Source organism: Phocoena sinus, chromosome 1 (assembly GCF_008692025.1).
Source record: "Phocoena sinus isolate mPhoSin1 chromosome 1, mPhoSin1.pri, whole genome shotgun sequence".
In the NCBI taxonomy this organism is placed as follows: domain Eukaryota; kingdom Metazoa; phylum Chordata; class Mammalia; order Artiodactyla; family Phocoenidae; genus Phocoena; species Phocoena sinus.
In genome coordinates this window covers 114,992,367-115,007,355 of record NC_045763.1, presented here as the reverse complement: position 1 = coordinate 115,007,355, position 14,989 = coordinate 114,992,367, and the positions used below count along the sequence as shown (strand labels likewise).

The 14,989-nt window shown below is 55.1% G+C and overlaps 2 protein-coding genes across 3 annotated transcripts; both read left to right on the top strand.

The window, feature by feature from the left end:
• Window positions 1-32: 32 nt before the first annotated feature.
• Window positions 33-14,712, top strand: HDGF (heparin binding growth factor). Its single transcript, XM_032643762.1, has 8 exons — window positions 33-414; window positions 6,648-6,724; window positions 6,868-7,006; window positions 7,675-7,854; window positions 8,130-8,353; window positions 8,549-13,504; window positions 13,585-14,383; window positions 14,484-14,712. The coding sequence occupies exons 1-6, from the start codon at window positions 328-330 to the stop codon at window positions 8,553-8,555; spliced, it is 714 nt and encodes a 237-aa protein (XP_032499653.1). The 5' UTR covers window positions 33-327; the 3' UTR covers window positions 8,556-13,504; window positions 13,585-14,383; window positions 14,484-14,712.
• MRPL24 (mitochondrial ribosomal protein L24) lies at window positions 11,055-14,716 on the top strand. Of its 2 annotated transcripts, none has more exons than XM_032643774.1 (6): window positions 11,055-11,145; window positions 13,261-13,504; window positions 13,585-13,680; window positions 13,888-13,991; window positions 14,253-14,383; window positions 14,484-14,716. In XM_032643774.1, exons 2-6 carry the CDS (start codon window positions 13,322-13,324, stop codon window positions 14,618-14,620), a joined length of 651 nt encoding a protein of 216 aa, XP_032499665.1. In that variant the 5' UTR covers window positions 11,055-11,145; window positions 13,261-13,321; the 3' UTR covers window positions 14,621-14,716. The 2 variants fall into 2 exon arrangements, with proteins under 2 accessions (XP_032499665.1, XP_032499674.1); XM_032643783.1 differs by having other exon boundaries at window positions 11,109-11,145; window positions 12,054-13,504; window positions 14,484-14,714.
• Window positions 14,717-14,989: the final 273 nt, after the last annotated feature.

The window sequence follows — 14,989 nt, the reverse complement described above, 5'->3', positions numbered from 1 at the left end:
GGAGGAGGGAGGAGGAGGAGTGGGGACCGGGAGGGGGGTGGAGGAAGAGGCCTCGCGCAGCGGAGGGAGCAATTGAATTTCAAACACAAACAACTGCACGAGCGCGCACCCATCGCGCCGGAGCGTTGCCCCCGATCCGCGCCCGCCCCGTCCGTGCGGCGCGCGGGCGGAGACGCCGTGGCCGCGCCGGAGCCCGGGCCGGGGGCCACCATCGAGGCGGGGGCCGCGCGAGGGCCGGAGCGGAGCGGCGCCGCCACCGCCGCACGCGCAAACTTGGGCTCGCGCTTTCCGGCCCGGCGCGGAGCCCGGGGCGCCCGGAGCCCCGCCATGTCGCGATCCAACCGGCAGAAGGAGTACAAATGCGGGGACCTGGTGTTCGCCAAGATGAAGGGCTACCCACACTGGCCGGCCCGGGTGAGCAGGGTGGCCCGCCGCCCCCTATCCACCTCCAGACTTGGGTTGCATAACACCCGGGAGGGCAAGAGCGCTCCGCGCGGAGGGGGTGGGGGTGGGGGGGCGTCTGAGTCCCCGAATCTTTCCCGAGCGACCCAAGCCCACCCGCCGGTTATATAATGGTGGAGGCGGGGTGGTGGGGGTGGTGGTGGCGGCAGCGGCGAACACCTGGCCACACGGCGTCCGCGCGTGGTGGCGTGTGTGCGGCGTGGGGATCTGAGGGCGCCGGTCACTTCCCGGCCCCCGGCTCCGCGTGCTCAGTTCCGCCCCCAGCCCCCATACTCCCAGCGGTTTCGGGCGCGCTGCCTGGGTTTGGGCCAGCAGTGTAATTCCTCCCACCCACCCCCCCCTAGGCGCCACCGCTACCCCCTTCAGGGACCCCCTTAGAGACCCCCAGTTTCTTCACTGATTGTTACCCCCAGTTCAAACTCTCCTTTTCCTACATTAGATGGTTAAGAAGGATCTCAGCCCTGAAAGGCTAGATGGAGGCGGAGTTCGCTTCTAGAAAACTTTGGTTTGGGGCATCCGTAAGAGGTCTGAAGTTGGGAGGGTCGAGGAATCGTTGGGGGGCGGCAGAAGAGGGGATCCGTCTAGCTTGGAAATCACCGGCTAGTACCCTTCACTCCTCAGCTCCACAAAAATATTTCTCCGTATGCTGCCGACTCAGATTGGGGGCTGAAGGTGGCAGAGCCCTTGTTGGGATTGGGAAGTCCAGTCCAGACTGCCCTGCCTCTTAGTGGAGGTGGGGGGAACCCGAGTTGCTTCTCCTCTCCATTTCTGAGCCTCTCCCGCCAGAACGGCCCAGTCTGCCATGTGGTTGATTCAGCCCGCCAATGTGAGGCGCCCACCCTCCCCCCACCCCAGCACCTGGCCAGGTGGGAGGGTGGGGCCCAAATGCCCAGCCTGGCGCATTCCTCATGTTTCCCCTAAGAACTGAGACAGGTGAAGTAAGGAGTAAGGGAGGTTGCCAGAGGGTGCTGGAGGAGGTTGGGGGTGTCACAGGGCACAGTGTCTCTGGCACCTTATTTCAACGTTGGTGTAGAGAGAGGCCTTTGGTATCGGCCCTAGAGTATAGGACTCCTGTAGAGTGTAATCCAAGGGCAGAGAGGAGTAGAGGGAGGGAGTCTTCTGGGCAAGGGGACCAAGTGTAGAACTGCCTTATGGCTGTGGGTTGCTGTTTTCCACATGAGTCTGTGTCTTCATCTGGACCAGACCCTGCTCTGAGCTTGGGAAGTTGCCCCAGGCTCCCTTGGGTCCTGTTCAGTGTCCAGACCAACTTTGGGGCCACTCTGAGAAAATCCAGGAGACCCTTCCTCACTCAGTACCCTCTCCTGAGGAATATACCTAATCCCATATGCCTTGAGCTCCTTGTTCCCTGAAACTTCTAGATGTCTGGCCTATGGAATGGGAGTGAAGTACAGAGTGAAGCAGGGCTCTCCCAGCCTCCAGGGCCTCCTAGGGGACTTGGGTTTGGGGGGTGGGGGGCAGTGTGAGGAAGCAGCCACAGACAGCCTTGTGTGTGCATGTATGTGTGTGGTGTGTGAACACTCATGTACTTTACCCTGCACCTTTGATCCATCTGGCTTCTTGGTCCAGATGCCAAGGTCCTGGTGGGCAGGGCAAGAACTGAACACAGGTCTCTACTGCTTCTACCTCCTGGGGGTAGGACAAAGTCCAGAGACTGGGGAGGGGGCTCAGCTGGAATGGGGATTGTAGGGAACCCCTTCAGGCTGCAGGGAAGAGAGAAAGGGGGGCCCATGCAGACCCACACTGGCCCCTGTGAAGAAGGCCTTCAGGTTTCTGGTAGCCTTTGGAGTGAGGGCAGCGCCTGGGACTGGGGGTGCTGTCCATTTCCTCTGTTCACCCTAGGCCTCCAGGACAGGAGGGCAGGACAGGGAGGCAGTCTCTTGCTCTGTTGAGGCCTGGGCCCTTTAGATAAAGTTCGGGTTGGGGGAGGGAGATCAGACTGGATCCCAAAGAGATAGGACCCCACCCTTTGCCTGTGCTCTGGGTCTTGATTCTGAAAATTGGAGAGAGTGGTACACCCAAGGTTGTTATCTTCCGAATACCTCACCATCCTTGGGTGTTGTCTAAGTCTTGTGAGTGGCAGAGCCTGAAGGGGGGCCTGGCTCTTGCTGAGATGGAGGAGGAGTAGGGGGGGCCTCGCTGACTGCTCCATCTAATAGGCAACCAGAGTCCTCAGCCATGGTGAAGGCCACTGTGTGGGCTTTCCTTCCTCAGCCCTTGCTTCTGGGGAGGATGGCTGACTCTGGGTGAGACTGGAACAGCCCAGTGCTTGGAGAGTTCAGCCAGAGGGACCACGTGGTAGGCAAGGCCTGCCTGGAAGGATGGTGTGACTCCATCTTAACCTTCTCCTCTCCTCTTCCTCCTGCCAGACTTACTGGGGGATCTCCAAGAACTTAACAGTTAACCTCCAAGACTCACGGATTTTCCCCCTGAGGTTCCTTCCTCCTTTCTCCACTTCCTGTTTCACAGTCCCAGGAAACCTGAGCAGCCAGAGGGCCTCGCCCATCTGTCTTCCCTCTGCCCTTCACCCACATCCAGGCACCACCTTCTCTTTTCTGCCTCTTGGGCTTGCCACACTTTCCTGACCCCAACTGTCTCCTGCCCCACATTTTACGGTTCATGGGTCAGGTTGGGCCTGGGCCTTGGGTGTGGTGGTCAGAACCCTGGCTGGCAGTCAGGGTGGGCTTAGCCTTCTCTGCTGCCTTTCTATGTGCTGAGCTGGCGCCCCTGGGCCTGGATTTGGTATGAGGCTGGGGGAGAGGTGTTCAGTCCTCTCTCCCCACTCCTCACCTGGGTACTTCAGGCCTTAGAAGGTGCCTTGGGCTCTGGGAGGATGGGACTTGTGTTCAGGCCTGTGTGATGGAATGAGGCACGTGCAGTGGGCAGAGGGTGGGGGGTGGGGAGTAACTTGCCAGGATTCCTGGAATGGCTGAGAAGTAGCAGAGCCCCCTCCCCTGTTGGCCAATGGAGGAGGTGCAGTGGGGTACCCAGCACTCATCTGGCCCCACCCTGACCCACTTAGCTTTGACTCACTTGTTCTGAGTCACAACCTGGATATAAAGGCACCGCCTGGGAGACACATGTCTGTATTGGGAGTACAGGCCTCCCCTGAGACTTCATATCCTCTATGTCGTCGACGAAGAACCTCCCTTCACTTCCAAATGCAGAAAGACATTTCCTTTGTGGCTTGAAGGATGAAGGGTCCACTAGAGAAGGAATGTCTCCCCTTTTTGGGGTAAGGGGTTGGGAATTCCATTAAGTAAAAGGAGCACGCCTCTCCTGGCCCTTCCCCCACGGTTGCCTACACTCGAGGTGAGGTGGGATTGGGGTGGCTTTATGCTTTGGGGGTAGATGCCCATCTGCCCAGGCCCCTGGCCTCCCTCTCTCCTCTTTCCTCTCGACCTACCCTTTATCTGGCTAGAAGTCAGCAGGGCGGGTATATCTGGTGTGTCCCGTTCTGTCTATTTTTAATTCCCATCCATTCTTTGGTTTCTCCCCCGCCCCTGAGGCTGGGCAGCTGGTGGCCTCCTGGATCCCCTGTCACAGCGTTCAGCTACCTCTCTTTTGAGTTTGCTTCCCACGTGAAAGAGACTGACGGGCAGAGCGCTGCTTTGCCTGGTCTGAGCTCCTTGAGAGGACCTCATGTCTCCTGTTTCTGACCCCTTCACTCACCATCCCCCCTTTCCTGAGCCTCAGTTTCTCCCTTTTCATCACATGTTTCCTACAAGCCTGTTAACGTCCTGGCTCAAGTGTGGCACTGAAAATGCAGAGCCCAAAGTAGTTCCCAGCTGGGACCCTTAGATATTCCCCCCCACTCCCCCCACCCTGTCCTCTTTCCTGGTGCACAAAGATCCACCAAGAAGAGGCCTAGGAAAGAGCTTTTGCTATTATTGTCCTATGCCTGTCTCCTGGGATCTCTAAGCCCTGGAGGCCCTCATTTTATTTTTTGCTTCCCCCTCTGAGAGGAGGGTGGGGAGCTAGCAACAGGACCCAGGTATCCTAGCAGAGGACTGGCTCCTCCTTTGCCTACACCCCAGCTCTGCCTTCCTGAGAAGGGCCCGCAGCCCTCACCCCTAGCTGTGGTTTCAGGCACAGCCAGGGACCCAGGTGCCAGACCCCAGGCTTGGGGGTGGGGTGTGTGTTGGTGTCCCCTCCTCCCCAATCTGGAGAGAGGGCCGGGGGGGGGAGGGGGGGGAGGGGCAGTCACATTCCTGGTTGCTGAGTGGCCCCGGGGGCGGGGTTGGGTTGTCATGGCGATGGGGATTGAGCTGGGGTGGGGGACAGCGTGCCTTTCCACCCCCAGCTCTCACACCCCAGTGTCTTCCCGATTGTGGGGAGGGCCCAGTTCGTGCTGAGCCTTCCTGGGGGGGAGGGGCTGGACCTCTGTCCCCAGAGGCCACAGGGCAAGGGGGGAGGTGCTCAGGAGCTTGAAGACTCCATGTCTGGAGCAAGATGCCCCTCAGATTCTTGCTCAGGTTCCACCCCATCTCCTGGGTGTGTCTCAGCTTATTTTCATCCAGCTAGCCTCCCTGTCTCCCCAGGCCCCCAGTCAGGCACTCTGTCCTAGTCTCTGTGTGTTTAATCACTGCCTTGGCCTGTCTGTCTCTTCCCTATCTGCACCCCGGGCCCCAGCCAACATGGCCACCTGGCCTCTGTCCGGTGGGAAGCCCGGCCGCTAGGGCTGCTGCAAGTGTTGCTGGGAGTTGTAGTCCTCTTCCCCCGTCCCCCACACCACCTCCCTCCCCCCCCCCCCCCCCCAGCTCAGCTTGGCCTGGGCTTCCAGGACCTGATCTGGGAGAGGCTATCTGGGCTGCTGCCTCTCACCATTTCCCTGACCTCAGACCGCTGCACCTTCTCCACCACAGCATCCCTTATGCCCCCAGGACATTTGAGGCAGAGGATCAAGTCGGGAGCTCTAGTTCTGAAATCTGGCCCTCACTAACTTGTCCTGTCATCTTGGGCAAATTACTTTTCTTTTCTGGGCCTCAGTTTTCTTGTCCGTAAAATAAGAGAGTCTGACTACATGACATGACTTTCAGAGAGTTCCCCAGAAGTCTTTTGGAGCTGCTCCTGATGGCGGATATTGGATAGGCAGCCCCTTGGCCTCACGTCTGCACTTCAGTCAGAGCAGGCTGCTTTTGTCTGTTTCATAGTCGTTCAGCATATCTTCACTGTGCACTCGCTGGGTGCTAGGCACTGTGTTGGACTTACAAACAGACCTCTCTGTTCTCGGGGCAGGCATAGTCCACGTAGACGTTAAGCAAATGGTAACGTGAAGAGCTGTAGAACTAGAATTGCGAAAAGCACACTGTGAAGGAGAGGTGCTGAGAGTTTTATCTGGGGAGCCAGCCAGGTTGGGAGAGATGGGGAAGCTTTCTGGAGGAAGTGATGATGGGGCTGAGGTTGGAAGGCAGATCAGGAGTTACTACAGGAGACTGAAAGGTCAGTGTGGCTGGAGCAGAGAGCAGAGGGGCAGCGTACTGGGGAGAGGATGATGATACCGAGCACATATGCGGGACGTACTACATGATGGTCGTTTAATCTTTACAACGCTATGGTTTAAGTACTGTGACCATCTCCATTTTACAGTTGAGAAAATTGAGGTTCTGTCAGTTGCCCAAGCTCATACAAATACTGTTGGCAGCATTGGAATTCAGACCTTGACGTCACGGACAGTGGTGAACAGGTGGGCCCTAGAGTCCTGAAAAGCCACCGGAAGGTTTCTAGCAGGGGAAATGAAATGCTCAGACCCACACTTGGAAAGGCCCCCTCTGGCTGCAGTGTGGAGAATGAGTTGTAGTGGGGCAAGAATGGAGACTGAGAGAAGAGAGGGAGGCCGTGGTTCCAGTCCAGGCAGGAGGGGACAGTGGTTGCACCAGGGTGATGGCAAAGACGTGGAGCTTTATGGGCAGGATCTGTTTATGGACGCTGTTTGGTTTGTGAAAGAGAGGCGGGGATTCTGCTGGGCTTTTATGCCTGACTTCTTTTGAACAAAGTCACACTGCTAAAAATGGTTCAGAAACCTCTTTGGTGAACTCCTGGGTCCCGCTCAGTCTGATTTTTCACAGGTGTGCCTTAGAGATCAGCCCCTTAACCCCTACCCTCCGGCCCCAGATTCGTGACCTCAAGACTCCAGCTCACGCTCACTTTACTCATCTTGCTCTCAGATTGACGAGATGCCTGAGGCTGCCGTGAAATCAACAGCCAACAAATACCAAGTCTTTTTTTTCGGGACCCACGAGACGTGAGTGAGGGGGCAGAGGTGGGGAGGGCCACGGGGGGACCACTTTGGGGAAAGAGCAGTGGTGACGGCACGCCTTCCCTATGGGGCTGCGCAGCTCAGATGCGGTGAGGGACTCGAGAGCACAGTCTCCCATCTCTCACCAGGGCATTCCTGGGCCCCAAAGACCTCTTCCCTTACGAGGAGTCCAAGGAGAAGTTTGGCAAGCCCAACAAACGGAAAGGGTTCAGCGAGGGGCTGTGGGAGATCGAGAACAACCCTACTGTCAAGGCTTCTGGCTACCAGGTGAGCTGCCATCCGCCCCAGAGACCTCCTGGAAAGCGGGTGTGGCCATAGGTGCCGGGAGCCCCTGGGCCCACATGTGATGCTTCAGGAACAGACACCAACACCAGGGCTTTCAGAGTAGGAGCTCGTGGGGTGGGGGGTTGGGGGAGGCTTCTTGCAGAGGGGAAGGGGTTCCGGGTGTGTGATGTAGCTGTGGTCAGGGGCCACCTGTTAGACAGCGCCTGGGGGGGCAGGAACAGGATGGAGGCGGTAAGTGGGGACAGGCCTTTGGCAGGCCCAGTGTGAGTATAGGATGTGGCCTTAACTCTTTCCACAAAGGCTTCCAGGAGGAGGTGCACGAGAGCCGGGCAGGATGAGGCGGGAGGGTGGGGGGCGGGGGTTGGCGGGGAAAGGGTCCCAGCTCCCTCTGGGAGAAGTTGACCCGAGGTTTTGCCTCCTGCTCCAGCCCTCCCCCCTCCTGCACAGAGCCCTGCCTGCCCGGCCAGTGGGTTTACCCCGGGGCTAATCCGACAGAGGTGGGTCTCAAATCACTTGTGAGACTGGGCACCTGGGTGGGGGCGGGGGAGAGGTGGGAGAAGGAAGGAGTGAGTGGCCGAGGGAGGGGTCTGGGGAGGGGGCCCAGCGTGGCAGTCGCTGGTGCCACTCAGCCTTTGCTGTCTCTGCCGCAGTCCTCCCAGAAAAAGAGCTGTGTGGAAGAGCCCGAGCCCGAAGCCACCGAGGGTGATGGCGATAAGAAGGGGAATGCCGAAGGTAGCAGTGATGAGGAAGGGAAGCTGGTCATTGATGAGCCGACCAAGGAGAAGAATGAGAAGGGGGCGCTGAAGAGGAGAGCGGGAGACCTGCTGGAGGTAACTGCCCCCTACCTGGGGCCCCGGAGCAAGGCTCCTAGTCTGAGGAGGGAAGTTACGACTTTTTCAGGGAGTGCCCGTCTGAGAGACAGACTCAGCCCCTAGTTTTGGGGAGTCCCTTGCTGAGAAGATGGGACACGGGAGACCTCTCAGCTAGCAGAGGGCTGGAGGACTGTGGGTCTGCCTAGGAAGGAGAGCCTCTGGGGAAAGGAGGGGGAGGCTGGTGTCCTCCCTCTCTAGCCTCAACCCACCTCTTCTCTGCTAACCCTGCCCAGGACTCCCCCAAACGTCCCAAGGAGACAGAAGACCCCGAAGGGGAGGAGAAGGAAGGGGCCACCTTGGAGGGTGAGAGGCCCGTTCCAGTGGAGGCGGAGAAGAACAGCACTCCCTCGGAGCCGGGCTCTGGCCGGGGGCCTCCTCAGGAGGAAGAAGAGGAGGAAGAAGAGGAAGAGGCTGCCAAGGAAGATGCTGAGGCCCCGGGCATCAGAGATCATGAGAGGTGAGTGAGCCCACTGCCCCTTGGCAGCTGGGCTGGGAGGGCCCAGCCACCTGCTGAGAGGAGGAGGAGGAGGGCCTGTAGCAGTCAGCCTCCAGGGAGGCAGGGTGGGCTCTCCCAGGAGGCCGGCACTGGCTGGGGCCCGGCCAGGCCAAGGCCACACCATTAACCCTTCTCCCCTCCAACCCTCCCCCGCAGCCTGTAGCCACCAATGTTTCAAGAGGAGCCCCCGCCCCGTTCCTGCTGCTGTCTGGGTGCTACTGGGGAAACTGGCCATGGCCTGCAAACTGGGAACCCCTTCCCCACCCCAACCCACTCTCCTCTTCCACTCACTCTCCCCCTTCTGAGCTCAGACCCTGGAGATTGACCCGGATGGGGCAGGCCACCTGGCCCTCACCTCCACGTCCCCACACCCCTGTGACCTGAGTCAGGTCCATGTCTTCTGCTCTGTGGGATGAGATGAGGCCACTGTGTCCCTCCCTGCCTGGAGCTGTTTCCCAGTGTATTTGTTAGGGCCTGGACTGGCTATTTCCATCTTCTGACACCCCTCTCGCCCTTCCCCGGGCATTCTAGACCTCTGGGTTGGTTGGGATCAGGGCTATGAGTGGAAGGGATGGAGTATAAGTAGCACGGTGGGCTTCTGGGGCCTGGGAGGGGCAATCTTCAAGTTGGGGTGGGGGAGTGGGCAAGAGGATGGCATCCTGTCCCTTCCTCCCACACCTGTTCTACCAGCTACCTGGATTCAGGGAAAGTGGGACAGCTTGTGGGAGAGGGGCTCCCTTCAATAAATCCTTGATGGTTGACAATGCCCATTCTCTTACGCCAACCCTAGGGGTTATGGGAGTTACAGTTTATCATCAAAAGATTTGGGGTCTTCCAAGTTCTTTGGGTCAAGGACCTGAGATCTGAAGGGTTAACTTCACCCAGCTCCTATGGGAGTGTTGAGGAGTATCCATCCACCTTTAGACCTCAGGCCAGAGATGGGATGCCCTGGGGAGACCCTTAGCTGCCCTTTTCCCTCTCCCCACAGTGCTCAAGGCCAGCCTACAGTCGCATACGTCACCCAGATATAAAGGAAAAGACACATTTTTTAGGAAATGTTTTTAATAAAAGAAAATTACAAAAAAAAAAAAATTTTAAAGACCCCCCCATCCCTTTGTGTGCCCCCCACTCTGCTCCTTTCTTCCCCACTGTTGCCCCCATTTCTGAGGTGCACTTGGAGGCTCCCCTTCTGTTTGGGGCTTGATGACTTTTCTTGTTGTAGTTGGGGCTTTGGTGTTCCTTCTGGTGTCATTTCCCATCCACATATCCTCACCTGGTCCCCTCAGTGTTGTCACCAGATCCAATTTGTAACCCACTGAGAGGCCAGAGGGAAATAAGCGCCCTCTCCCAACCTCTTTCTAGTGGTCTATTTGGCTCTTCCGTCTCTCGTCTCTTTCACCCTTGCCCCCCTCCCTTGGGCTCTGATGAAAAATTGCTGACTGTAGCTTTGGAAGTTTAGCTCTGAGAACCGTAGATGATTTCAGTTCTAGGAAAATAAAACCCATTGATTACTACATTGGATTTTGACTGATTCTTTGGGGGTGTATTGGTTAACTGATGGTGCAGGGGAATGGGAAAGGGAATGCAAATGATTTCCAAATCCACTTTTCAGATTGAGGTAAGGTGTGCCAGCCTTCTCCATTCTCAGTCTGTTAGAGATACCTAAAATTCTACATGAGGGCAAAGTCGCAGAATACGGTGCCCAGTATTCTACTTCTGCCCAGCCACTGTTTAACACAGTTTCCCCCATAAGCACCTGGGAAAGTTTTTTTTAAAGTTTGCACAAGAAGTAGAGTGTGGGACTTCCCTGGTGGTCCAATGGGAAAGACTCCCCGCTTCCAGTGCAGGGGACCTGGGTTCGATACCTGGTCAGGGAACTAGATCCCGCATGCATGCCACAACTAAGAACTCCACATGTCACAACGAAGATCCCACGTGCTGCAACTGAGACACGGTGCAGCCAAAATAAATAAATATTTTAAAAAAGAAGAGGTAGGTTGTGAGAGGTGACAGTATCAGTCACAGCTCACGATGGCCAGGGAAGTTAGGGTGTTGGGGCTGGTTGTAGAAACAACTTTGACCCTCAAGGGCAAAGCCAGGGATGCCCGCTACTGATAACGTGATGAGGGTCGGGGAGGTTGATAGCATGGAATCCTCCCAATACTCCTGAATTAAGTGGAATGGCTGGATTAGATCCTCTCAGGTTTCTTTCAGTCTGACATTTTGTGTAGATCATCGACTGGCATTGGAAGGGCCCACGTTTCTATTCCTTAGTTTAGAAAGCCTATGACACTTTCTTCACTGCCTTGGCTCCCTCCAGCAGAGGGCGGGCGGGGAGAGTCTTGACTGTAGCCTCACTAGAAAGCGAGGCTCTCTGCTTTGAAGAAGCCGCAATCACCTAGAAAATGGAGCCGTCGTCTCTAGTAACTACAATTCCCAGCGGCCTCCACGCAGAGTACGTGCAGGAATGTGCCAGGCGCGATAGCATATTCCGCTTTGCCTTCAATTCCCGACGTGCTTCACGGTGCTCTTAGGCTTCCTAGATTTCCTACAAGGCCAAATTTCCTGTTTCTCGCTTGCTTTGCAGCAGCGGACTACAACTCCCAGCATGCAGAGAGGCTAGATTATCGTTGCGCGTCCATTGTACCATCAGACTACTTTTCCCAGAAAGCCGGGGGACGCGGTGGGGCGGGGCTTAGGTCCCACGTGCAGAAGAGACTGGCGGAGGCTCCGGGGCTCAGCGGGAAGCGGAGGTGAGAGCAGCGTGGCCCGGACGTTTTGGCAACTGTGGGCTGGTCCGGGAGCGGGAGCGGGACGAGCCTTCTTTGACCCTGGCATGGCTCAGTCGCTTCGACCGAGGTCTCCCTGCTTCGGAAGCTCGGAGCGGGTGGTTGCTGAAGACTGCTGGGGGATGGACATCACCCGTACCTAAGATGGGGCCGGCGGGGCCTGTGGAGCCGGGGTCTGAGGGAGCAGACGCTCTACCTCACTACCTAGCACGGCGCCCCAGAGCGCGCCATGAAAGCCCTACTGCGGAAGGGCACCAGCCTCTCCAGGGTTTGGAGGGAAAAAAGGAAAACATCTAGGGGGCTGGCTTCTGGGATCTCCTCCCAGAGCTTCAGATCTTGAATAGCTGAGGTTAAGGGACGTCTTGCAGCAATCACGCAGGAGTCTCGGGTCTTAAGATTGTCTTTTTTTGGGGCCGCACTGCGCGGCCTGCGGAATCTTAGTTCCCCCACCAGGGTTGGAACCCGTGCCCCCTACAGTCCTTCAGTGGAAGCGCAAAGTCTTAAGCGCTGGACCGCCAGAGAATTCTGCTTCTATCAAGTCATGAACTAGGGCAAGTCTCCAGCTCTCAGGGCCTTGGTTTCCTCGTCTCCTGTCAACCTCCCGCGGAGAGCAGTGTGAAGATCAAATGCTGGGAATAGTGAAGTTCCCAGCATTAGACCTGTCACATAGTAGTGCTCCCTAAGCATTTTTTGATTCTGAATGGGAACACCAAGGCCCTTATCATTCATCCAGCATTAATTAAAAATAATATTAGAAAAAAAAAAAAATAATAATAATAATATTAGGTCTTTTCCATATTGAGAAGTATAGAGAAGAGAAATGACCTGATATCTCACTGTTCAGATAAACCAGCTCATGTATTATTTTAAAGGTACGTGGTTAGAAAATGCAAACGTTATGGAAAGGAACAAGATGGAAAGTAACAGCCCTCCCAAACTTCCTCATCTCCAAAACAAGTACTTTATTTGTTCCCTGTTGCCTTCTTGTAAATATTTATGTCTGTGATAGAATATATATTTTTTAATTTACCCAAAAAAGGATACTATCCACATGATTCTGTACCTTGCTTTGTTAAAATGTTAAAAATAACTCGAATGACAGAAACAACCCTGTAAAGTTTTATGGATGATGAAACTGAAGCTCAGAAGTCAAGTTGCCTAGGGTCACAGAATAAGTTGATGGTGGAGCGGGGACTAGAACCCAGGTCGTCTGATTCCCAGTCCAGAGCTTTTAATGTCATTAGAGTGCACTTTAATTGTACTTTTAAGTTAGGCTTTATTCTTAGCTATGAAACAAGGTTAATGGTACCTCCTTCATCAGTTGTCCTTGGGCTTAAATGAGATGATACAGGAAAGCACTTAGCATGGCAACTGGAAGGTAGCAAGTGCTCAGCAAACTGAAGCACTTATTATTTTTGCCCTCAGTTGTCCCACCGCCCCATTGGTTTAGTCCATTATCCAAAACTGGGAGGCTTAGAGTACATACTTAGTTTGGAAATGTAGGACTCCATAATCCTAGAGTCTGGCTCTGGGTCCTTTTCCTTTAGAAAAGCAACTATCTTAGGGAGAAGTGGTTATTTCCTGATTGAGATTAGGAATTGGACATTTTGTAGGGACATTTTAATCCCAGTTTTTATCTCTGCCACCTGTTTGATTGTTTTACCTTATAACTGCCTGCTTTCTGGCTTTACGCCAGTGTTTTGTCCATTACTTGTTTTCTTTCCATCTTGCTGTTGGTGCATTTATTAAATAACTTTTTATTGAGTACCTACTACATGCCAGGCCCTGCTGGGATCTGCTGGATTCAAGGGTGATCTAGATAACATGGTCCCTGGCCTCAACGAATTTTTGGACTTTGAAGTCAGATATATGTGGCTTTGAATGCTGATTCTCCCACATAGTAGCCTTATGACCATTGACAAGTCACTTAACTTCTCTGAGTCTCTATCGTCATCTGTAAAGCGAAGATAACATCTTGTGAGGATTCAGTAAGATCAAGTCCATTGAGCCATGAAGTAAGTGCTTAAGAAAATGTTGCTTCCCTTGTTTCTTTGCCCCTTTCTTTCTGTCCTACCCCAGAGCCGACTAGGAAGATTTCTGGGTCTTTCACCGGCCAGGGGATTTCTCACAGTCTCCAGCCATGCGGCTCTCTGCTCTGCTGGCCTTGGCATCCAAGGTCACTCTGCCTCCCAATTACCGCTATGGGATGAGCCGCCCAGGCTCCTTGTCAGACAAGAAGAAGAATCCTCCAGGGACTAGGCGGCGCCCGGTGGCTGTGGAACCTATCTCTGATGAAGACTGGCATCTGTTCTGTGGGGACAGGGTGAGAATCTCAGATGGGGTAGGGTGGCGGGGTGCTCCTGGGCAAGGATCTCCTTCCCTGACGGTCATCTCTTCCCACAGGTAGAGATCCTAGAAGGCAAGGACGCTGGGAAGCAAGGCAAAGTGGTTCAAGTTATCCGGCAGCGAAACTGGGTGGTCGTGGAGGGGCTGAATACAGTAAGTGAAGAGTGAGGATGGCGATGCTCAGGAATCCTGTGCCATCCGTCCCTGTCCACTAAGAGCAGCACAGGGAGGCCAGAGACTGGCTGAGGGGATGGTGAGACAACTGAACCTTCTGCTTTTCAACTTGAATGCTCTGAGTTGTGGTAGACGAGCCCCCTTCTCACCTCCTGGGTTCTGATAGCCCCCTCCTCTTTTGGACAGCATTATCGCTATGTTGGCAAGACCGTGGATTACCGGGGAACCATGATCCCCAGCGAAGCACCCTTGCTCCACAACCAGGTCAAACTTGTGGATCCTGTGGACAGGCAAGCACATGGGGCTCTGGTCAGAGGGTTTCTTGCCCTCTGAGTCCACACAGCTGTTGACCATGTTTATCCAAAGGGAATGGTGGGTTGGATGTGCTGAAAATTGAGAGGGGCCATCCATGACCCCCCATAGGAAACCCCAGTGCAGGGGTAGCAGAGAAACAAGATGGTGACCTTGGTGTTCTTAGTCATTGACTTTCGGGTTGGAACATAGGAGGGAGACCTAACTCCCTGGCTGGCCTCACTTCTTCTGTCCCCTAGGAAACCCACTGAGGTGGAGTGGAGATTCACTGAGGCAGGAGAGCGGGTACGAGTCTCCAGAAGATCAGGAAGAATTATCCCTAAACCTGAATTTCCCAGAGCTGATGGCATCGTCCCTGAAACATGGATTGGTGAGGCTGGGTGAGGCGGCAAGAAGTGGGGGGGGGGAGGAGTGGGAGTAAGGGATGTTAAGAAGCCCTCCCACCCATCTTCTTTTCTCTGGCTCAATAGGTGGCCCCAAAGACACATCAGTGGAAGATGCTCTAGAAAAAACCTATGTGCCCCGTCTAAAGACACTGGAGGAGGAGGTGATGGAGGCGATGGGGATCCAGGAGACTCGGAGACATAAGGAAGTCTATTGGTATTGAGTCTGGGGAGAGCTGCTTCTCCCCTCCTTGCCTTAACCTTGAAGGTTGGGGCCACCTCTTCTTCAGACTCTAATAAAGAGCCTTGGGTCCTCCGTGTGCAGCTGCTGTCTTTTGGTAGACTGGCACCCCTAATGCCTGTTTCAAGGACTGAGGGAGGGAGCATCTGTCCTGATGTTATGACAAAACCTGGATAGAAGTTAGCCAGCCTTAAGGTGGTCCTCCCAAAGGGCAGGGCCTGCAGATTCTGGGATGGAGATCTAAGGGAGAGACAGCTTCCCTCCATGGAAACCTCTGAGTAACAAGGTGCTACCTGTTAGGGAAGACAGTGGGGGTTGGGGATGTGAGACCTAATTTAGCACCTCTGCAGGA